The sequence below is a fragment of the Gracilinanus agilis genome, chromosome 4, assembly GCF_016433145.1.
Source record: "Gracilinanus agilis isolate LMUSP501 chromosome 4, AgileGrace, whole genome shotgun sequence".
Taxonomy (NCBI): Eukaryota; Metazoa; Chordata; class Mammalia; order Didelphimorphia; family Didelphidae; genus Gracilinanus; species Gracilinanus agilis.
The window spans coordinates 98272348-98297034 of NC_058133.1; the positions used below are offsets into that span (position 1 = coordinate 98272348).

General features: G+C 35.2%; 1 protein-coding gene across 1 annotated transcript in view; it reads right to left on the reverse strand.

Annotated features, from left to right (window-relative positions):
* DENND1B (DENN domain containing 1B) overlaps positions 1-24687 on the reverse strand; it is a 355643-nt gene that overhangs the window by 45581 nt on the left and 285375 nt on the right. Inside the window, exon 14 of the mRNA XM_044674913.1 lies at positions 20460-20561. Within this exon, the coding sequence (XP_044530848.1) occupies positions 20460-20561 (102 nt within the window). The remainder of the gene's footprint in view (positions 1-20459; positions 20562-24687) is intronic.

Genomic DNA, 24687 nt, shown 5'->3' on the forward strand with positions numbered 1-24687 from the left:
TGACCTAACCTTTTAATATATTCAACCAAAAAAACCTTCCTTTAAAATGCAAATGAATAATTCCTTCATGGTTAATACTTTGTATTAAATTTATAAAAGAGAAATACATGCTCTGTGAGCAAATAGTTAATTTTTGTATATGTACTCTCACGCCTTCAAAATGCATGATATATGTGTATATATATATATACATATATACATATAGGTCTGCCTCTACTTGATAATGTCTGCATCATTAGTTTTCAAATACACTGCCAGGTACTTGGTTAAAGTTTTAATCTATATAGCACAGACTTACTGCCCCAAAAGTCTCCTCTGAGAGCTCCCATTCTTAGTGCATCTCTGTACAATTTGTAGCAGATTTTGGGAAGCTATATGATATTCTGCCCTGTCAACTCTGTGATCTGGCAATAAGCACTTACTAAACAATTATTAGGTGCCAGGCAGTGAGCTAAGTCTTGGGGATATAAACACAAGCAAAAAGAAAACCTGCCTCTGTTCAATGAGGTTCTGTTGTAATGAGGGAAAACAACACATAAGAGAAAGATAAAAAGATGGTGAAAATATTTGCACGTTTTGTCTTCTGCAAGCTCGTATGCATGTTTTAGAGCGATTAATTCTGCTCCCCAAGCTCTTAGGTTCCTAGGTAGTGAAACAAACCATAGGGCCTCAAATTCACTTACTACTGCAGCATCTGTAAATCCTATTCCATTCTGCATATATGATGATCCATTTGTGAATAAGATCAGGTCAGGGTTGTCAATAAGTATGTCTGACAGATTTTCTTGAGGTTTTTCTATTAATTGCACTACAGTTTCACAATCATGTAATGGTTGCCTCTGTGTTGGTAAATTGGGTAATAATATAGCTGGATTTATGGTGTAGCATCTCTTTAGTCTTATATGTTCATTTCCCCAAAAGCACTAAATCATATTTAGCTTGACCTGAAAATGCCTGTGTTCTTAATTTTCACAGAAGTGCTTTGACTTCATGTGAACAGTAAATTGTCAATGAGCAGGCTAACACTAAATCTGCAGATTTGGTAACAAGCAATACAGTTGCTTCCACCCCTCATAAGATGGAGCTATTCCTGCAGCTATGGGATCTAGTTGACCAGAATAATATGTAATAGGACGTTGGTTTGGTCCTAGGTTTTGCGTCAAAACTCTTCAAGCTATTTCCTTTCACTTGTGGACATAGAGCGAAAATGGTTTTGAAAAACTGGGGATACCAAGAGCAGGAGCTGATAATATTTCTTCCTTTAAGTTGGCAATTGTTTAATAGGAATTGATAGCAAAGTCCAGAGAATGAAGTGACGGTGGATTTGGGACCTTCCTCAAAACATAGGTTCTAGGACAAATTTGCCAAAAAGAGAAAGGTGCTCTAGGGACACATGAGGAAGGAAGGTGAGGAATTCTTCAGAATGAAGGATGGCTGATTTGGGCTAGCTGGTACAGTGAACAGAGGGTTGGGCCTGGAGTCAAGGAGATCTGAGTTCAAATTTAGCCTGACACTTACACTGTGATCTTGGATAAGTCATCTAACTTGTTTTGTCTCAGTTTCCTTAACTGTAAAAGGAGGATAGTAATAGCACCAGTTTTGAAGGGTTGTTGTAAGGACCAAGTGAAATACCTGCAAAGTATTTAGCACATAAAAAGTACTATATAAAAGTTTACTTTTTCCCTCCCCCTGCTTCTTCAAAATGGAGGTTCTACAAAGAACCACCGATAGGAGGAGAGACAAAGGGATGGAGAGAGAAGGCATCAGAGTCACAGTGGCAAAGTCTGGAGAAGGAGAATGAAGGGACTGTGGTGGTCATTTTTTTATTGTAATATAAAAGACTAGGAATAGCAAGAATACAAGCTACAGAGGATCTATATGAACATACAAAGTAAAGAAAAGTAATGTATGTAATTATCATACTAATGGAAAAGAAAACAATGAAAATGAAATGCCATGTAATAATAATGATTAAACTTGACAATGAGGAGGCTCCCTAACACAAAACCCAGCTTTTGAACACAAATATTCACCTAGTAAGTGCCTAAGAACTATTATTAAACATGACTGAAAAGGCAACAGAGAGATATACTGCAGGCTCAAGGAGACTGAAATTGCATTTTTTTGGGCAGCATTTGAACTAAGATGAGGATATTACAAGGAACATCAGAATAACCTCTGGGCAAGGATGCCATGCACACTCATGGAGGACACCCTCTTTTTCAGGAAGCAGCTACAGACAATTAACTTCCAGGTAGCTTGCACTTGATAGAGGGGCTTCACAGTGGGAGTCGGGGGCAAACCAGAACTCAAGCATCCCAGTGGCCATCCCCAAATCCCAGAAGGAAAAACACACAGGGAGGCACCTTCAAAGCAAATCATTTGAGGTATGATAGGAGGTCTGTCATCAGTGTCTTTGATAATACCTGAATGGATACTGTCACAGCAATGGGTAGATTTAACTTTGGGTTCAGGACTCTGCAAGGAGGAGACAGAAAATGGGCCAGGATTCAAACCTAATTTAAAAAATCATCTAGAAATTCTGTAGAAAGTGAAACCTAGACTAAGATACCAAATCCAAGACCAAGCAGAGCCTACCTCGACCATCCAAGAGTTCTTACTCTTTGAACCCTCACTTTCTAAATGGGAGGTCCAATTATATCACCCTTCTCCCCACTGTTTCTCAATAAATTACAGTGGCTTTTGATCCTCTCCAAGATCTAATATAAAAATATCTATTTAACATTCAAAGACAAACATAACTTGAGCCCCTCTTACCTTTCCAAACTTCTTGCACCTGATTCCCATCTACTCTTTGGTCCAGTGACATTGGCCTCCTAAATATTCTATGAACTAGATACCTCATATCATGGCTCCAAGTATTTTCCCTATTCCATATCTTCTATGTTAAAAAATATAGAAATACATTAAACCTGGAAGAGAAAAAAGTATCAACTGGAAGATGTATAAGGAAGAAACAGTCTTGATTCAAACATAATTATCTCATCCATAAACTGAAAGTGGAGATAAAAATAAACAAAAGTATCACAGAACCCAATGAAGAAATACTATGTGGATTAAAAGAAATTCAAGAGGCAAAAACTTTGAAGAGAATAACTCCACAGATGATCTGGGAGAGGCTCAAAGAATTCCTACTATTATGAGGACTACAACAATATCCCAGAAAAAAATTGTAGCAAGAGAAACAAAATGTATTGTTAAATTAAATAAGAGCTAGGGAAGAATAGGAATGAAAATTAATGCTAGAATAGGAAAGAAATCTTATGCAAGAAATGGACACCCTCAAAACTAGAACAGACAATACAGAACGCAATGACTCCCTGAGGCAACAAGAAATATTAGGACCAAATAAAATGATTCAAAAATAGAATAAAATACAAGGAACATAATAACAAGAACAAGTGACATGGAAAACTAATTAAGGAAATAAAATCTAAAAATCATTAGACTAACAAAATAAGAACAGAAACACTGGAATACTATTTTATAAAATATCCTAAATGAAAACTTCTCTGAACCTTTATAAGCCAAAAGAAAAGTAAAGACAAAATTACTACTATAATCATCTTGTGTTGGGTGAAATATAAAATGACTTCGGAAACAAATGCTCTAGCTTTTGAGCATATCAGTTTTATTAAGCAATGCATGTAAAATTGCCTAAGAAATAAAGATCAGGCCTCCTCAGCTCTGGAATAGGACTCTGAACACAGGAAGAGACAGTATACACTAAAAACAATTAATCAACTAAGACCAATTGATTAAAAGAAAACAGTTAACAAGGATACAAAATTAGGTAATCAAATTTTAAAGGGAGAAAGAAAGATTAGGGACTTTCTTAGTTGGAAAGACGAGAGTGAACAAGTATAATTCCCTGAAATTATAAAAAGAGGTATCTCATTTCCCCCTCAAGTATCTGTATTAAATCAAATGAACATGTAAATAAAAACTGACTGACCAGAACAGGGACAGTTTTCAGATAAGACTTATGGATTGCTTGAGAAATACAAATGTGAGAAAACTCCTTGCATCAATCTTCAAATCCGACTGGGTTTCTGGTCAGCATAATCTAGGTCCTTAGCTAAGGGTCTCTAAGCAATAGAGAAGAGGTGGTTCAATGTCTCAGCTGAACAGAGGGTTAGGTTCAAACAATGCAATAACATTTTGTCATGATTCTCATAACTGAATCATGTTTTCTCACAATATAGAGATTTAACTAGACCCATAACAGAATAGGAAGGAAGGATTGTGATCAAGATCCAAAATTTGGTCACAAGACACAGTCAGTGTGGTTTACTCAATTCCTACAATTAAATCATAACAACCCTATGATGTAGGTACTAATATGCCCACTTTACAGATAAAGAAACTGAGAAGTCAAAAAGGATAAGGGCTGAGTAAAGGCCATTAAATTTGGCAATCAAGAGAGTTTTAATAACTTTGGAGAAAACAGTTTCAGTTGAATAATGAGATCAGAAGCCAGATTTCAAAGAGCTAAGAACAATGTGAGAGTAAAGGAAGTGGAGTCACCTATATATAGAATGGCTTTCTCAAAGACTTTCAATATCAAAGAGGCAGGACAATAGGAATCAAGGAGAGGCAGATCAAGTGAGGGTTTTTTGAGAATGAACAAAACTGAAGCATGCTTATAGGCAGCTGGGAAGCAGCCAGAAGACAGAGAGTGACTGAATATTAGTGAAAGAGCAGGGAAGATTGAGGGCAATATGGTGGAGAAGACAGAATGCAGTGGAGGGTTTTGCTTTTGCAAGGAGAAGGGTCACTTCATGAAAGAAAGAGTGGCAGAAAGCATTAGAGTGATGTGAGATGAGGAGGAGGTAAAAGGAGCTCTCTGTGAATAGCCTCAAATTTTCCAGTAGAATATGGTTTTCAGATAAGACGGGAAGGATAAGGAAAGCTGTGGGACAAATTTGTGGGCAAATTTAAAGATCTGGAAAAGACAATGACAGTAGTGAGTAAGATGGTGAATTTGATTAGGGAGGTATAACAGGATCACCTTTCCATAGAGAAAGCCCAGTTGACGTTATATAACATAAAATTGTGTTCGATTCAGACAGCAAGTTTTCTTAATTTTCTCTAGCTTCATTGAGCAGCATGTTAAAAGTTTATAAAAGCTGTATGAAAGACAGCAAGTGGCGAGAATAACAGAAGGCAGAGGTTTGGAATAGCAATATCTTCTATAGGATAACAGTCAATGGATACAAAAGAAGAGGGAGTTCAGAGTTAACTCATCAAGGGCTCAAGATGGAAAAAGGGAAGAGAGTATAGGATTGCAAGAGTAGGTATGATGGCCTGGGAAAGAATTGAGGGGTAAGGGGATTGGATTTCACAATGAAAGTGGGAAGAACAGGGTTTGGAGCTGTAAAGCAGAGGGAAAAGTGGAATGACAACAAACTGCGATTAGTTGTGGCCAGAAAGTATGACCATCTTTGTGTAGCTATGACAGGGTAGAGGAATAGGCCATGGAAAACGAGGATGAGGAATTAGGAAATGAGATGATTTAAGAAAATAGCAATATGTTTATTGAAACCTAGTATGAGAGCAGGAGAAAGGGAAGAAAGAAAGACTGTGAGCAAGGTCTTGAACTCACCTAGGAAGGAAGAAGAGGGTTTTTAGAGGTCTGGAGAAAGCAGCTAAAATAATTTTAATTGGTTAGTATATATGGATTGAGTAAATATCAAAGGAAGATAAGATTCTAAGTAATAGAGGTAGAGAGCCTGGAAGTTACACCAGGAACCTAGGAGTAATCCAACTCGCTAACCATAACAAGTAAGTCTGGGTGAATGGGTCAAAATTTATCTAAAGCTATAAAGAATATTCAGGATAGTCATCAGTAGGAGTCATCTCAATGAGTACAAGAAGATGGAGAAAGAAAGGAAGGATAAAGTTTATGATGGAATCTAAGTTACTTTTTGTTAAGAGTTGTTAAAAACTTATGAACACCTAGCAAAATATCTCATACATAAAAGATACTGAATATTTACTGAACAAATTGAATAGATCACTAGGAATCTATGGAACAGTATGATAATTTTGTAATACTACTTTTATTTCCAGAACTATTTTAAAGATATTTCTAAATATATGTCATGATGTAGTATCTGAAACTAAAGCATATATAGGACACAGAAAAATATCTTTGTAGATGAAATTTAGAGAACATTTAATTTTGTCTTCTATCTTCCCTCCAAGATTTACCATTCATCTTTTATGTAGAACAATGTCAAATGCTTTTTGAAAAATCAAAGTACACTATATGCACTGAATTTCCCTTATCTATCATGGCAGCATCTGTTCAAAGAACTCTAGCAGATTAGTTAAGCATGACCTCCCCTGCCTGAATCCATTCTGGATATTCTTAATCAAATTATGAGTTCCCAGGTATTCTCTCAATAAATCTATAAATAGCTTTCCAAGGTCTGCCAAAACTTCATATGAAAGTTATTGTACTTCATTTTTCTGCTCAGTGTTAATCAGTTTTCAGGAAACTGACATGATTCATTTCAATTTCAAACAGAGAAAATTTCTTTCACCATAATTTTTAGAAGTTTACCAAATTTTTAATTTAAATTGGCTATTTTAAGCACAACTTATGTCTTACTCTGTTGTAAATTATATCACTGTGTGGTATAACATGCTATTATGGTGTTTTATTATAAATGTGCTCTATTAACTTTATAATGCTTTGGGCATTTGTGGAAAAGTTGATTTTAATAAAATAGATCTATGTTTCCTTTACATTTATAAGTATTTTATCTGTTTTGAATAGTTGTTAAAGGATAATATAATTCAGAGCTAGTGAGGTTAAGTGACTTGCTAAAGGTCTCATAGATGCTAAGGATTGGAGATGGAATTAAAATTCAAGTCCTCTTACTCCAAGTTCTTTACATTATGACAACATTATGTCCCTTCAACATAAATTCTAATTATTTACAATAGTTAAGATTGTAATTCTTAAGCCCTTCAGGATATAAATTTGAAAATATTAAAATTAATATTAGCAAGTAGGTTTCTTAGTAGATCCTTTAACAACACATAAATTCAATCTCTGAAACAGTACAGAGTAAAATTTCTTATGATGAGCTCATTCTACTTTTTTCCATAAATTTTTAGCATAAACTGGAGAAATGTTACAATGAAAATTTGACATGGGTAGTCATCAGGATGAAATGAAAGGGAAAAAAAAGCAATTGGTGGCTCTTCTTCCAGAATCCATGTTGGGTCAAATTTAACAAACTAGTAGAACAATTAGCTCATTTTAAGCCTATAGGGCAATATAAAAGTCTATAAGATTCAAATATTTCCCTCCTCTTCAGCTCTGGGGAGTTTATTATCAATGGCATAATCTGAATAATCTGTGATTTAATCACAATTACTCAAAGTTTCCAGCTAGGAAAACTGTAAAAATTTAAGAAGTTGGGAGTCTACTTAACTTTATTTTTTTAATTGAAAAATTTTAATTAAGGGTATTTTAGCATGGTTACATGATTCATGTTCTTTCTCTCCCCTTTAACGTCACCCTCTGCAGCCGATGTGCAATTCCACTGGTTTTTACATGTATCATTGATCAAGACCTGTTTACGTATTAATTATTCATAATTGCACTGGGGTGATCATTTAGAGTCTACATCCCCATCAATTCATATGTTCAAGCAATTGCTTTTCTTCTGTGTTTCTACTCCCACAGTACTTCCTCTGACTGTGGATAGTGTTCTTTCTCTTAAGTTCCTCAGAATTGTCATGGATCACTGCATTGCTGCTAGTAGAAAAGTCCATTACATTCGATTGTACCACAGAGTATCACTCTCTGTGTATGATGTTCTCCTGGTTCTGCTCCTTTCATTCTGCATCAATTCCTGGAGGTCATTCCAGGTCACATGCAATCCCTCCAGTTCATTATTGCTTTGAGCACAATAGTATTCCATCATCAACAGATACCACAATTTATTCAGCCATTCCCCAACTAAAGGACATCCCCTCATTTTCCAATTTTTTTTGCCACCACAAAGAGCATGGCTATAAATATTTTTGTACAAGTCTTTTTTCCCTATGATCTCTTTGGGGTATAAAACCAGCAGTGGTATGGCTGGATCAAAGGGTAGGCAGTCTTTTAAAGTCCTTTGGGCATGGTTCCAAATTGCCATCCAGGATGGTTGGATCAATTCACAACTCCAACAGCAATGCATCAATGTCCCAATTTTGCCACATCCCTTCCAACATTTATTACTTTCCTTTGTTGTTATGTTAGCTAATCTGCTAGATGTGAGGTGGTACCTCAGAGTTGCTTTGATTTGCATTTCTCTAATTATAAGAAATTTAGAACACTTTTTCATGTGCTTATTGATAGTTTTGATTTCTTTATCTGAAAATTGCCTATTTGTGTCCGTTGCCCATTTATCAATTGGGGAATGGCTTGATTTTTTTGTACAATTGATTTTTTAGCTCCTTATAAATTTGAGTAATTAGACCTTTGTCAGAGGTTTTTATTATAAAGAATTTTTCCTAATTTGTTGATTCCCTTCTAATTTTGTTTGCATTGGTTTGTTTGCACAAAACCTTTTTAATTTAATGTAATGAAAATTATTTGTTTTACATTTTGTAATTTTTTCTAACTCTTGCTTGATTTTAAAAGCTTTCCTTTCCCAGAGATCTGACAAGTGTACTATTCTGTGTTCACCTATTTTACTTATAGTTTCCTTCTTTATATTCAAGTCATTCACTCATTCTGAATTTATCTTGGTGTAGGGTGTGAGATGTTGATCTAAACCCAATCTCTCCTATACTTTTTTCCAATTTTCCCAGCAGTTTTGGTCAAATAGTGGGTTTTTGTCCCAAAAGCTGGCCTCTTTGGGTTTATCATAGATTGTCTTGTTGAGGTCACTTACCCCAAGTCTATTCCACTGATCCTCCCTTCTGTCTCTTAGCTAGTACCATGTTGTTCTAATGACTATTGCTTTATAGTATAGTTTAATATCTGGTACTGCTAGGCCACTTTCCTTCATGTTTTGTTTTTTTTCTCATTATTTGCCTTGATATTCTTGATCTTTTGTTCTTCCAAATGAATTGTTATAGTTTTTTTCTAATTCAGTGAAAAGTTTCTTGGCAGTTTGACAGGTATGGCACTAAATAAGTAAATTAATTTGGGTAGGATGGTCATTTTTATTATGTTAGCTCATCCTACCCGTGAGCAATTGATGCTATTCCAATTGTTTAGATCTAGTTTTAATTGTGTGGAAAGTGTTTTGTAGTTGTGTTTAATTCCTATGTTTGTCTTATACTTAACTTTCAATGGTCTATCTAGTTCTAGTCGATTCTGACCTCTGGGGTGGAAGAAAATACCCTGATTCAGTTTACTGGAAATATTACATAAAGAAATAGAAGTTTATATTACCTATGGATAGACTAGGCATCAGGAGAGTAATTTGGGTAAAGAGCTAACTTTTTCTTTGGACTACCCTCAACTTAAATCTGATAACAGTATAAGCAGCAATTCTCCTTAAGATCTCCCTTTTCTGTCTTCCCTTTGCCTCTCAGGGTATAATGGAATTTTATGCTTGCTCTAACCTGTTAAATATAAAACCTTAAAATCTCTCTCTCTTATTATGAGATAACTTCTTCCTTTTATATAAATTCCTAAGCTTCACACAATGGATTTCATTGTTTCAATGAGGTGTATAAAGGCTGCTCACACTTTGTTCTGATAGTTTAACTCCAATAGAAAGTACTACTATCTAAAAAAGATAATTACTTCTAAGTGTGTGGGTCCCCTTAACACAAATAATACCATAATTGATGGCAGCAATAAGGCAGAAAGAAATATGGAAAAGAAAAGGGAGAATTCAATACACTGATTCTGCTGTTAACACTGGCATTCAGAATCATAGAATTTAAAAAAAAACTGAAAGGGACGAGAGAAATCATCACAGTCAATCTCATTTTTGTTGTGGTCAGTTATATACAACTCCATTGTTGTTCAATTGTACCTGACTCTTTGTGGCCTTGGGGTCTATACTGATCCAAGGGGTTTTTTTTGGTGAAGACACTTCAGTGGTTTGCCATTTTATTCTCCAATGAAATAAGGTAAATAGACGTTATATGGCCTGCCCAGGGTCACACAGCTAGTCCATGTTAGTCTGGATTAGAACTTAGGTCTTCCTGACCTAAGGCCCAGCACTCTCCACTGAACCACCTAGTTACCTCTTCATTTCACTTTACGGGTGAAGAAATAGTTTGAGTTAACTGCCCAAAGCCACATAATTATTAGCAAGAGTAGGTTTTTTAACTCTTAGTTCGATGCTATTTCAATTATACCTTACTATTTTCTTCTCCCTAGCTCATTCCCCACATCCCAGAGCATAATACATGTCTCTGGCTAACATCATCAATTCCAGAGAAAGTTGTGCCCTAACCCCATAACCAAGACTTTGAAGGTTATGTATATAAAGTAACTAAAGGTAGATGGACAAATTCTTCAATGGAATACAGAAACTATGCTATGAGAATAATGTTGGTAGAGTGTTATATAGTTGGGAGAGAATGAATATTTTATCTCTTTCATAAAAACATATTTTGAAGATTCACAATTCACCTATAGTAATTTTTATCATCCTATTATTTCATTACAATTTACAATTTCCTTAAAAATAAAGTACAAACCCACACTGTTCTCATACCAAAGCAGATCTGTAATTATTGTCATTTTTTTGCTTCCATACAATGAAGGATAATACTTTCTGAGGCCCTGAGAACACAAACCCATAAAGCCTTGGTTGCTGGGGCAGGTCTTCAAGACTGCCTCCTTGACTGGCTCACTGAGGCCACCACTAAGTCCTGCATTTGATTACTGCTAGGCTACTGATCACACCACTTTCTGCCTCCTTACTATGCTCCAATGCATTATGGAAAAAGCATCACCAAGTCCTGTTTCTATATGCTCTGAGGTTAAACTTCTGGAAATCCCTGGGGATACATGGGCCAATCTTGTGTATGATTCCTCTCTAGGATCCCTAAATCCCTCTGGTCACATTAATACCATCTGCCACAGAGGCTAGATAGCTGAGAACTGTGCAGAGACCCCCAAAAGCTTAGAATCAGATGAAAACTTAAAACTTCTTCTTGAAATGTATTTGTTTTTAAATTTCATGAAAATATTTTTTGAGACTCAAATTCTTGGTTTCTTGTATTTCTTGATGTAGCTAAGTCTTTTATAGTTGATCATTACTACAATATTACTATTATTGTATAAATCTTCCCAGGTTTTTCTGAAAGCAGCCTGTTCATCATTTCTTATGATAGTATTTCCTCACAATTATATACCACAACTTGTATAGCCATTCCACGATTAAAGGGTATCCCCTTAATCTCCAATTCTTTTTCACCATAAAAAGGTCTGCTATAAATATTTTCATACATATAGAGTCTTTCCGATATTCTTTTATATTTTTTATACAGACCTAGTAATGGTATTTGCTGAGTAAAAAGGTATGCACAAATTTATAAATATCTTTGTATATACAGGTCTTTTTCCCCATCTTTGAGATACAGAATCTATAATACAGCTTGACAACTGGAACTAGTAGGCCTCCTTCTTTCACATTTTTAATACTCGATTTCCCTGATATTCCTGACCTTTTGTTTTTCCAAATAAATTTTAATTTTTTCCTAGTTTTATAAAATAACTTTGGTAGTTTCATTGGCATGGCACTGAATAGGTAGAATTGTCATTTTTATTATATTGGCTTGCCCTATCTATGAGCAATTAATATTTCTCAATTTGTTTATTTCTGTTTTTATTGGTGTAAAAAGTGTTTTGTAATTATGATCATATGATCCCAAGGTGGGGGCAGCTGGGTAGCTCAGTGGATTGAGAGCCAGGCCTAGAGATAGGAGGTCCTAGGTTCAAATCTGGCCTCAGACACTTCTCAGCTGTGTGACCCTGGGCAAGTCACTTGACCCCCATTGCCTACCCTTACCACTCTTCCACCTATGAGTCAATATACAGAAGTTAAGGGTTTAAAAAAAAATTAAAAAAAAATATGATCCCAAGGTTTTGTCTTGGCAGATAGATTCACAAGTATTTTATATTGAGTACAGTTATTTTCAATGGAATTTCTCTCTCTCTTCCTGTTAAGTTATTTTTTTCTGGTAAAATATAGAAATATAGGTGATTAAGGGTTTATTTTACATCCTTCAACTCTGCTAGTTATTGCTTCAACTAATATTTTAGTTGATCCTCACATTATCTGAAAAAAGTAACATTTTCAATTTCCTTTTCTAGTCACTGTCATAGCTTGCATTTCTAAAACAATATTAAATAAAAGTGGTGATAATGGACATCTTTGCTTCATCCCTGATCCTACTAAGAAGGCTTCAAATTTATCTCAATAACAGAAAATGCTTGCTTTTGATTTTAGTTAGATATTACTTGCCAGTTTAAGAAAGGTTCCATTTGTTCCTATGCTTTCTAGTGTTTTTAATGGCAATGGGTATTATATTTTATCGATGCTTTAACTGTATCCATTGATATAAAATATTATTTTGTTGTTTATTATTAATGTGGTCAGTTATGCTTATAGTTTTCCTAATATTGAATCAGCACTGCATTCTTGGTATAAATCCAAGATGGTGGTGGTATATGTTATAGGGAAGTTATAAGATGGTTGGTACCCATTTGTCCATCTAGTCCCCTTTCCCACATATTTACAATCTTTCATACATGATCTTTGTTATATATTACCATAATGTTCTTGCCAATATTTTATTTATAAATTTTTTGCATCAACATTCATTAAGGAAATTAACCTATAATTTTCTTTCCTCCTCTGTTAAACTGGGCAGTTTGTATTTTTGTAATTTTCATCTATTTAACTTAGACTGTCAGTTTTAATGGCAAATAATTGGGCAAAACAACTCCTAATAACTGATTTAATTTCATCATTTTCAGTGATGGTATATTTGCTCTTTTCATTTTTGATACTAATAATATGGTTTCTTTTTTGAAAATCAATTTAGCCAAATCCAGACCCTCATTTTATTAGTTCAATAATTTGGTGTTTAATTGAGGATTTTTACTTGTTCTTTTTCTAGTTTTTTCTTTTCTTTTCTTTTTCTTTTCTTTCTTTTCTTCTTTTTGTAAGAGTTTCATGGCCAATCCTCTCTTTTATTGACATATAAATTCAGAAATATAAATTTTCACCTAAGTACTATTTTGGGTGCATACCAACAAATTTTTGTCTGTTGTCTCATCATTTCCATTCTATTTAATGAAATCATTGTTTCCATGATTTGTTCTTTAGTTTCCAATTAATTTCTAGCCTATGCTTCCCCAATTAACGAATGGTCAAAAGATATAAACAAGCAGTTTTTCAGATGAAATCAAAATTATCAATATTATATGAAAAAATGTTCTAAATCACTCTTGACTAGACTAGAGAAATGCAAATTAAAATAACTTAAGTGCCACCTTACATCTATCAAATTGACCAATATGACAGTAAAAGAAAGGGATACAATTTTGGAGGGGATGTGGCAAAATTGGGACACTAACACATTGCTGATGAAGTTGTGAACTGAACCAACCATTCTGGAGGGAAATTTGGAACTATGTCCAACAGGCTATAAAATTGTGCCTACTTTTTGATCCTATAATATCACCACTAGGTGTATATCCCAAGAGATTAAAAAAAGAGGGGCAGACCTACTTGTAAAAAAAATACAGCAACTCTTTTTGTGGTGGCAAATTGAAGGAACATCCAATGATTGGGGCCTGGCTGAACAAATTGTAGTATATGGTGATGATGAAATACTATTATGCTATAAGAAGTGATGATCAGGATGATTTCAGAAAAAAGCTGGAAAGACCTAAATGAACCGATACAGAGTAAAATAAGGAGAACACTGATTATACAATAAGAGCGAAACTGTAGAAAGATCAACTTTGAATCATAGCTATATAATGCCCCAGGACAATTCTGAAGGACTTAGGACAAAGAATCTACCTCCAAAGAAAGAACTGTTGGAGTCAGTCTGCAGATCAAAGCATACTATTTTTCACTTTAGTTTATGTGTTTTTTTATTCAGGGATTTGGGTTTTATAGGAATATTGTCTTAAAACAATGACCAATATGGAAGTATGTTTTGCATAATATAAGTATAAGCAAGATCAAGTTGCTTACCATCTCCAGGAGTTGGGAGGGAAGGGAAAGAGGGAGACAATTTGAATCTTATAACTTCAGGAAATTTATGTGGAAAATTATTACATGTAATTGGGAAAATAATATATTTTTAAAAATTTAATCTATGTTTCCATGGCCATTTATTGAATGTAATTTTTATTGCAGTATGGTGTGAAAAGGCTTTGTTTATTTCTTTGCTTTTCTGCATTTCTCTGTGAAGTTTTTAGGCTCTAATATGTAGGCAAGTCTGAAGGTACTATTCAAACTTTAAAATGTCTGATTACTTGCCTTCATTATCAGACTTTCCATTCACTAATATTTGAATGGCACTTATTTCACAATGGCTAATAAACTTCCAGACTATCATAATCTTCAATCTCAATGATATTGAACCCCCAAACCAAAGAACAAGCCACCTTTCCTGATCCCATAATCCCACTTCACCTCCAGTGTTCCACTTCAGATCTCAAACTCCTTTTAATTTTTACCTCAATTCAGAGAGCCTATTTTTCTAGTTTTGCTTTGAAGAAACAGTCTCTAGATATGAGATAATTTATTTGATCTCTTATGCATTTACTTACCTATCTTATTTCTGCAACTTGTTCTGTAAACAGCAAATCAAAATAATCTTAACAACTTGCTTTTTATTTAGGAAGGCCTCTTTTATTGAATGCCAATCTTTACTCATTAACAATTAGGTTCAGGTTTGCAGCATCTTGAGTGTCATTGTTTTTTGGAATATCCATTCTCTTCTAGAATTGCTATTTGAATATTCTTTCCTTTATATTTAAATATCTTTCTCCTTGTGATTTGAAGAATGTCATTTGTCACTGGAATTGTGAAAATCTGCTACTATTTGTTCTAGAGTTTGACATATAGGTTTTTTGTTTGTTTTGTTTTTCTTGAGATCATCTTTGGAACCTTTTGGTTGGTACTTTTGTTTTCCGAATTTGAAAGTTCTAGGCAAGATTCTTGTATCATTTCATACATTACGGTGTTCAGATATTTGCCCTGCCATGTTTTTTTTTTCTGGAAAACTTGTGATTATAAAGTTATTTCTACCTCTCCTGTCTCTGAGATCAACATATTTATCTTGAGTCAACTGGGTAGCACAGGAGATACAGCACTGGACCTGATGTCAGACATTTACTACTCATGTGTTGTTCAATAAATCACTTAACCTCTATATGCCTTAGTTTCCTCATCTATAAAATGGTATAATCATAGTACATATCAATTATGGTTATGAGGATACAATGAAACAATATTTGTAAAATTATTTGCAAATCTTAAAGCACTATATAAATGGTCTATTATTATTATTGTTTTACTTGTATAAATATCTCGTTCTTTTAACATGTTTGCCTTTTGCTTCTCTTCTTCCAGACTGTCCTTTAGCTCAGTATATTTGTATTCAAGATCAGCTGCACTATCCCCTATTAACAAAGACTTGCCACTATGGATCCAAGTGTTTCTATTTTACTAATTTCCTTTGCTATGCAGGCCACAAATTCTATCATTTATTTTCTTTTCACCTCTTTCAGGAATCTTATCTTTCTTGAACCATTCAAGAACATTCTGCCACATTAATTCACTTTCTTTTGTCTTGAAAACTGTTTGACATCATTCAAATGTCCTGATTATCTCCTACTGATTTATATGCCTGTAGTTTAAGTTTTCTTTGAAGATCTTTAGTAATGTTAGTCTTAAATTTCCTTATAGCTCACTTGCTAACTTCCAGTTTGAAGTAATTTGGTGTCATGTTCCAGAGTCTGAACTATAACATGATTCCCAATCTTTAGGTGAAGAAAAATCCTGGTAGTTGTCATCTATTCCCCTTCCTTCTTTAATGACTTCAGTATTTTTAGTACTTTGCTTACAAATTTTCTCTCCTACCTAATTCCTGCTCTCATACTTTGGGAGTTCAAAATACATATTGAAAAAAATTAAATACATATTGACTCTCCCTTAAACACCTTAACCACTCAGTTTCTCAACCTATACATAACCTATGACCCTATTCTTTCACACTCTTGATTCTGTCATATATTACTCACATGTGTACCATCTCCATGTCCAAGAATTCCCCAATCCCCTTATATGACCATAATCTATTGGTTTTCTATCTTTCCTTCTGCCTCCCCTTACCAAACCCTATTCTTGGACCACATTGCAACTATCAATCCCTCTGCCTCTCAGTTCTTTCCTAGGTCATCTCCCTTGCTTTACCCACTCTCCTTTTTACCCCATCTTGACCCTTTGGTGAACCAGTATGTCTCCACACTGTCCTCTTCTGGAGTCCCTGGCCCTCTTATCCTCCTGCTATACCTCAGTCTTGAATAAATATCTGTCACCTTTGCTCCTACACACATATTGATGAATGAAGATTGAGAAAAATCATGTCAATCCTACTGCTTCCCCCCAAATTTAAGTTACACAGTCTTAAATGGGCCCTCACTAATACTAGGCAATCTTTCCACACTTGTCTTATCAATTCACTGTCTTACTCTTCACAAAGGTTCTTCCAAACCTTTTAATCCTCCCATTCCCCTTAGCTTCTCATCTTCTCAGCTGAGAATCTTTCCTCCTATTTAAAAACAAACAAACAAAAAAACTAGAGGCCATTCACTGTGAATTGTCTCTTCTCTCCTCTTCCTCATCTCTTATCACTCACATGCCTTCTGCCACTATCTCCTCCTTCATCATATTTCATATAATGAAGTGGCCTTTCTCTTTACCAACGTAACTTCTCTCTCTGCACAGCTGATCTCATTCCATCCTGTTTCCTCTAAAAGGTTTGTTCCTCTGTAATGCCTACACTTTCATTTATCTTCATTTTCTCCCCATATCTATTGGCTTATTCCCTAGTGCCTACAAAAATGTCCACACAAGAAAAACCTCCCTTGATTCTTCCGCTCCAGCTAACCATGCCCTTAAGTGGCTAAACTCCTTGAAAAGGCCATCTAAAGCTGAAGTGTCCACTTTTTATCGACTCATTCTTTTCTTTACCCCTTATGATCTAGATTCTGACTTTATCATTCCATCGAAAATGCTCTTTCCAAAGTTAGTAGTGATCTCTTAATTGACAAATCCAGTGCAGTTTTTTAAATCCTTATTCTTCTACCTCTGCAGATTTTGACAATGCTATTCGTCTTCCTCTTTGACAATCTTCTCTCTTTAGTTTTTTGGGACCCAAATCTCCTGGTTCTCCTCCTATTTATATGACCACTCCTCTTTAGTTTACAAGTGGACAGGCAGAATTATGGTCTGCTGCTTGTTGCCACAGAATGATGGGTAGATGTCAGGGGCAGGGAATAGATATTTTGAACTGAATATGCCATAGGCATATCAAATTCAACATATTCAAAACAAAGTTCCCTCAACATCTTATGAACTTCACAAATTCTTTGTAGGATGTGCCATCCTTCCAATCACCTAAATTTACAACCTGGGTGTACAACTCCTCATTTTCAGTAACCCTACATATTTAATCAGTTGCCAAATCTTGTCATTTATATTTCCATAACATTTCACACACACACATATATATATATTCATATATGTATATATCCTACTTCACTCACAAAGTCCCTATCCTACATTTCATATATATACATATATATACATCTATCTATCTATCTATCTATCTATCTATCTATCTATCTATCTATCTATCTATCAATCTATCTATCTATCTATCTAGTGTTTGGAATTCAGGGAGGTGCCATTTAAAAGTATCTTACAAACTTCCTGTGGACACGTGGGGACTTGGAGACTACATTCCCCATGATCCAGTGAGTTTCCGGTTAAACGTGAGACAACGGGAAGTAGAGCGGAGCTTAAATTCAGAGGGAGGTCGGGAGACACCCTCTTTGCTACCTGAGTGCGCTCTCGGGGGGACATAGAAAAGGTTAGGTAAGGTACGGAATGTAATGGCTGAGGAGGCAATTTGAAATTTTAAAAGGTGCGAGGTCGATTTTATTCTACCAACATGGGCCTAAATAAAATATTAGTTATCCTCATAATATCAGCCTTTATCATTTTTAAAGACAACACTATCTCCTTTTATCTCTTTGAGGGACAAACCTAATAAAGATATTGCTGGGTCAAAGGGTATGCAGTTTAATAGCCCTTTGAACATAGTTCCAAATTGCTCTTCAGAATGATTGGATAAGTTCACAATTCTCCCAACGGTACATTAGTGTCCCTATTTTTCCACAAGCCCTACAACAAATCTAATGGGTATGAGGCGGTACGGTACCTCAGAGTTGTTTTAATTTGCACTTCTATAATCAAAAGTGAAGGCATTTTCAAGTGATTTTTGATAGTTCTGATTTTTTTTTATCCTTTCACCATTGATCAATTGGGGAATGACATATTCTTATAGATTTGACTTGGTTCTCTATATATTTGAGAAATTAGATACTACAAGAATTCCTTAACATCTCTAAAATCAACAAAAAAATCTTCTGTTTAGCATAAGACCCTTTGTAACCTTTTCCATACTCTATATTTACAATCTTCTTATACCTGACACCCCCTACATGTACAATTCAATCTACATGTAGTCTACAATCTAGGAACAATAATGTCTTTGTTGGTCTTTCAAAAATAAAGTTCATCTCCCAATTTCAGGCATTTTCATTGGTTTTTCCCTTATATTTGGAATGCTCTCCCTTCTCTTCTCCATTTCCTGACTTCCCAGGTAAAATCCCACCTTCTACAGAAAGCCTTTTCCAGTATCCCATAATACTAAGTGCCATAGCTCTTATTATAGAGTAGGTTTAAATTTATCTATGTATAGTTTGTACATAGTTGTTAGCATGTTATATCTCTGATTAGACCATATTTTAGAACTGTAAGTACATTTTGCTTTCTTTGTATTCCAAGGGCTTAGCAGAGTAACTGGCACTGAGCAGGCATTAAACAAAAGTTTATTGACTGAATTCTTCTGTCACTCTCCTGACCCAATATAAGGCTCTTTAAACAATAAGATATATTGCCTAAACTGTTGGTAAATATGTTGTCCTCACCAGATTATAACAATTATAAGTTATTAACACACGTAAGTTTTTTCTAGCCATAATACTTTACATATAATGTTGAAATTGGAAAGGGAGTATAGGGTGGTAGGATCTGTAGGTAACTTTGAAATCCTGGATTCAAACCTTGCCTTAGATTCAATGGCTCAGGGCAAGCTAAAAAGTCTCTCAGTGCCCCCAGGTAACCCTAAGACAGTAGAGGGGCTGATGGTGGTGTGGTGGAGGTAGAGAAGAGTTTGGAAAGTTAAAGGTATATATTTTAATAACTGGAATTTCTTTTAATGTGTGCATCAAAAAAAATGGCTATTGTGTAAATAGAATTAGCTCTAGTCCATTCATAGTCAAAATTCTACCTACCCGAGATGATGTCATTCCCACCTCCCTTAGTGGGGAGGGGAGATGAGTTACCCACACGTGACAATAAGTAACAAATCAAGAACTAGGGACTGCCCTTTGGGCAGTCCAAATCAGTGTAGAGACTGCCATTTGTCCACTTGAATTAGAGGTGAACCCATGGGAAGTGACCAAAGACACTTTCTCTTCAAGTATGTTGGTTACTTCCTGTTGGGGAGTTCCCACTTTGAACTTGGTGCTGAAGGATGTCTGAGGAGACCTCAGGCAGTTTCTACTCAGCATGGTCACGTGGGTAAGTTAGGCTGACTTCCTTGGGCCTAGCTTGGCGTTTCCAAACTCTACCTTTAAGTAGGCTCTAGCCTATCTGATTGCTAGGCCTTGTGGCTTGTAGCCTCATTTATTTAGCCTTTTAACCTTCTCTCTCTGTCCAGGCCTTGCAGGCCTGGACTAGCCTCTCCCTCTATTTCCCTACTTTTTATTATATTTTTAGGATATCCCTATTTTAAATTCCCCTATTTTAAATATCCCTATTTTACCTTCTTAATTGTAAACAAATTACCTAAAACCCGGTTCTGACTTGGGTCTAATTTAATTATGGAATCAATCTGAATTGTTGATTCCTGGAGGCCACACTTTAAATGTATATCTATAAATACCTTAAATCTCCCTCTTACACTATGGTATTACAAAATTGAGGGGGAAAGAAATCATATCTATCAACAAAAGAAATAGGTGAATGTTAATTACTCCTAGAAAAGATCAAGTTTAGCAACATTTAAGCCTAGCTCCAACAAAAAAGTATCATTATGATAACTGTACATTGGAGAATTAAGTTTAAGTTGTCCATGCTTACCTGTTTAAAAAGTTGAAGGTTCACTGCAGTTTCCAAAAACTGCTTCATTAAGCTGGAACGATGTTTTACAAAACTATCTTCACAAAAAGTGATGGGCTCCCCCTAGATTTAAATAGAGATTTTTAAAGGCATCAGTAAATAATCATTCAGATACTATCTACTATAGTTATGGGTTACATAGTAGATAAAATATATATGTAAGTCCATATTTACATATGTACTTATACACATATATACTTCATATGCATATAAACAGATACCTTGGAATATATGAGCGCCTCCCTTCATGAAGCCTTCATGAATGAGTGGCGTATTGTTCAGATCTTATAATAAAAAGTATAATTATTAGACAAAAAATATGGTTTTCTTAATTAGTCTCTGCTAAGTACTATACACTTAATTAAATACAAATAAATTGGGACACCTGATGAGGAGGTAGTGATATTTAATTGCTGCTTCCCTCACAATGGAAGTGAGCCAGGCACAAATAAGAAAAGCATTCAGTCCTTCATACTCTCAAATCATAGATTTAATGAAATTGTCATAGGTCCATTTGTTAGATTTAAAATATGCACATCATGGCTACTAGGGAAATGTATTTTTAATGACATTACAAACATAACTGATACCATTTTGCTTGCCTTTTCAGTGGGTAGGGAAGAAGTGGGAGGTAGGAAGAGAATTTGGAATTCAATTTAAAAAGAAAAGAATGCTAAAAATAAATGATACTTAAAAATAAAATGTGCATATTAACAAATGCATGACAAATATTGATTTAGTTGCTATTTTACATTTTTTCACTGACTAAAATTCTGATTAGAGTATTTTCTAACTTTAATAGTATATTTATCATAAGCTTAATTTTTTATGAGTTTGCTCTTTATAATGTTTTATTTTTTTCATGATTTACAAATGCAAAATAGATGATATTTGTTTCCTACATAGATCTACCTTCACATTTTTCTCCATTGTACTAATTGTTCAACTTTTTTTTTGCATTTGCTTTACAATAGAACTTCTAATCTACCAAATCAACGTGACTTCAAAGTCAAATTCAAACTGCAAATTTCACTTGGGTCTATCAGTGATTACCATTCATGTACTAGAAAACTAATAACACAGTTCAGACCCTGGCAAATCCCTCACTGCTTACAGACTTCTTCCCTAAGCAGGCTCTTGCCATTCAAAACTTATAAAGTGAGTTAGTGGATTTAAAATAGTACTGGTGAAAAGTAAAGCAATGAATGATTCAGTGAGTTGTACTGACAATACACATTTCGCTATAAGTAGAAAAGAGCACATCATAATTCAGAGTTATTTTTAGAAAAATTCAAAAGGTACTATTTAAGCGGGAAAGGAAAATACAAAGACTAAATTCAAACTCCTTAGATAAGAAGATTATTTTGGAAGGAGAATAAGTAGTCTAGTTTGTTACAAAGTAAGAGTAAGGCATGGAAAAGGAAGTAGTGGAAAACCAGGCTGTCTGGTGTCAGGACATGGTGGCCTTGATTACCATTTGGTATTTTTAAAGACTACTGTAGAGTATATTGAGCCCTCACTCTTACTAGGCAATCCTTCTATATCTGCCTAATCAACTCACTATCCTACTCTCGGGATAAGCTCTTCTAAACCTTCTCATCCTTTCTCAAAACCACCCATTGTTCTTTGTTCCTCCTTCCCCATGCCTCTTAGCTGAGAATCTTCCCTCATATTTTACAGAAAAAAATTGAGGCCACTCTTGATAAGTTTGTCTTCCCCTGCCCTTCCTCATTTCCCATTACTCAAATGCCTTCTGCCACAATCTCATCTTTCACTCTTGTCTCCATAATGATTGTAAGGTACTCCTTACCCAGGACTAATAATCCTTCTATCTGTGCAAGTAATTCCATTCCTTATTATCGCCTCATCTATACCAAGGGATTGCCCTTTATCATCTTCACTCTATCAGTTATTTGCAATCTCTTCTTGTCTACTGGTTCATTCCTTTCTGTGTATAAACATGACCATTGTAATAAGGGGATTTTCAGGATGTAATAAGGGAATCTGCAGGATGTAATATGGGACTGAAGCTAGGGGTAACAGCTGGTAGGAATAGGGAATAAGGCAAGGCAAGGGATCCAAGGCTGGAGGTAATCAAGGGACTAGGCTATAGGTAGTAGCTGGTTGGAATAAAGGATAGGCACTGTGGATAAGGGTTTGTGAATCCCTAAGGCAATATAGTGAATGAAGAAGATACAATGATGAAGGTTGGTAGTTGAGGTAGTAGGAGAAATAAGGGAATGTCTGAGTTTAGGGAGTATAACACTGAGGTAACAAGTGTTGCAAGGGAGAGGATGAGTTAATCAAAGGCAGGCAATAGCAGCAGGGAAACACAGACTGGGACCCAGCTAGAGACAAACACTGAAGGGAAATAGACTGAGCCCTTCAAGTAAAAGGACACTTTTACAGAGCAAGGTTAGAGCCAGCCAAAGACAGCTTGGAACTGACTCAAGGCTTTAGTCAGTTTCACAGGAAGGGACTGGAAGGAAATATTGAAGTTACACTTCCTTCAAAATGGATACCCTCAGCTTCCCTCAAACTCCAGAAAGTAAGTTATTCCTCTCTCTCTTCCTCTCTCTTATTAATCTACTAATGAAGTAACCAGAAGGTCTTGATTAAATACAAACGGGGTTTATTGTCTTCTAGGATAGATTGGCAGGTTAGAGGATACAAGGAAGACCTAACAGCCGCTTAGAGAAACTTCAGGTGGGGGAAGGGAAGCAGGAATGTGAGACTGAGAAAGGACCTGCCTTAACTCAGCTCTCAGATGGGTTTGTAATCAATGGGGTTAGGAAGGTTGGATACAAAGATTCAATATATAATTTGTTGCAAGGGTAAGCCCTATTTGATTATTTAAAATATCAAGTTTAAACTAACACTCCGAACTACCCTCCTTTCAAACCCTCACATGAATTCAAGCAGGGAGAATGAAGGTGGGAATAGGGTATGGTAGGGAGATTCAAAGGAATTAGCTAAATTAACAAATCTCAAAAGAAAAGCTGCAAAATATAAACCAGGTTTCAATCTCAAGAAGGAGCTCATATTGACCCTGGTTCTCTCCACGAGTCCCAAGACCAACTGAACTTTTCCCAAGATTCTAAACTCCTTAACTGACAGAATTAATTCTGCAAAGCCTGCAAAACTGTTATGCCCCCCTCTTTGTACCACACCATGTGTTCCCTATCCTCAAAAAACCCTCACTTGATTCTTCCATCTCCATTATGCAATATCTCTCTTTATAGCTAAACTCATTGAAAAGGCCACTTAAAATAAATGATGCCTTCACTTTCTTTCTCTTTCTCTCTTGGGTCCACTTCTCCTATCTTGGTGATCTCATCAATTTTCATGGATTCAATTGCCATCTCTATATTAATGATTCTTAAATCCACCTTTCTTGCCCCAATCTCTCTTTTTACCTATAATCTCACATTTCCCAACTGCCTTTCAGATATCTCAAAATGAATATACAACATTAAGCAGCTAAATATGCCCAAAACAAAATTCATTACCTTTCCCTCAAAACCACTTGCTTCTCCTACCTATTCTCCTTGTATTTCAATCTGACTGACTGTATAATTCTTTATTAATATAAGCATGAAGCTATATAAAAATATTAAGCAGATGTCTATACTATGAATTTGGATATATAAAATTAATGTTTACTTGTAAAAATTTGAATAGATCTTGAGGTACTAATGCTTTTAATGAAGACAGAAAATCTTAATTCAATTCAATAAATATGTATTAACCATACATTACATGCTAGGATCAGCAAGGAAAAACAAAGTTGAATAAGATACAATCCCTGTCAAACATTAAAAATTTTTAAATCTAGTGTTAATGGTAGGGGAAATTGGGAATGTGGTAAGCATGCACATAACTATACTATAAGACAACATTTGACAAATATCCTAAGAAAGTTACAAAGTATAATGGAGGATCAAAGGAGGTCACTTATGACTAGAAAACAGCATTTTGAGCTGGACTTGTAATTATGAATATGATTTCAACCTTCGTATAATAGGATGAGGAGAACAATTTAGACATTAGAAACAGTATTGCTGATGGAATGGCTCTCTGAGCTCTTAATAAAATTCAAGTGTCTTCACTATATCCAGCATTAAAATGATGAGTCTTAGGTGGGACAAGGAAGGTAGAAAGGGAGGAAGAACCTGTTTGTCTAGAGAGG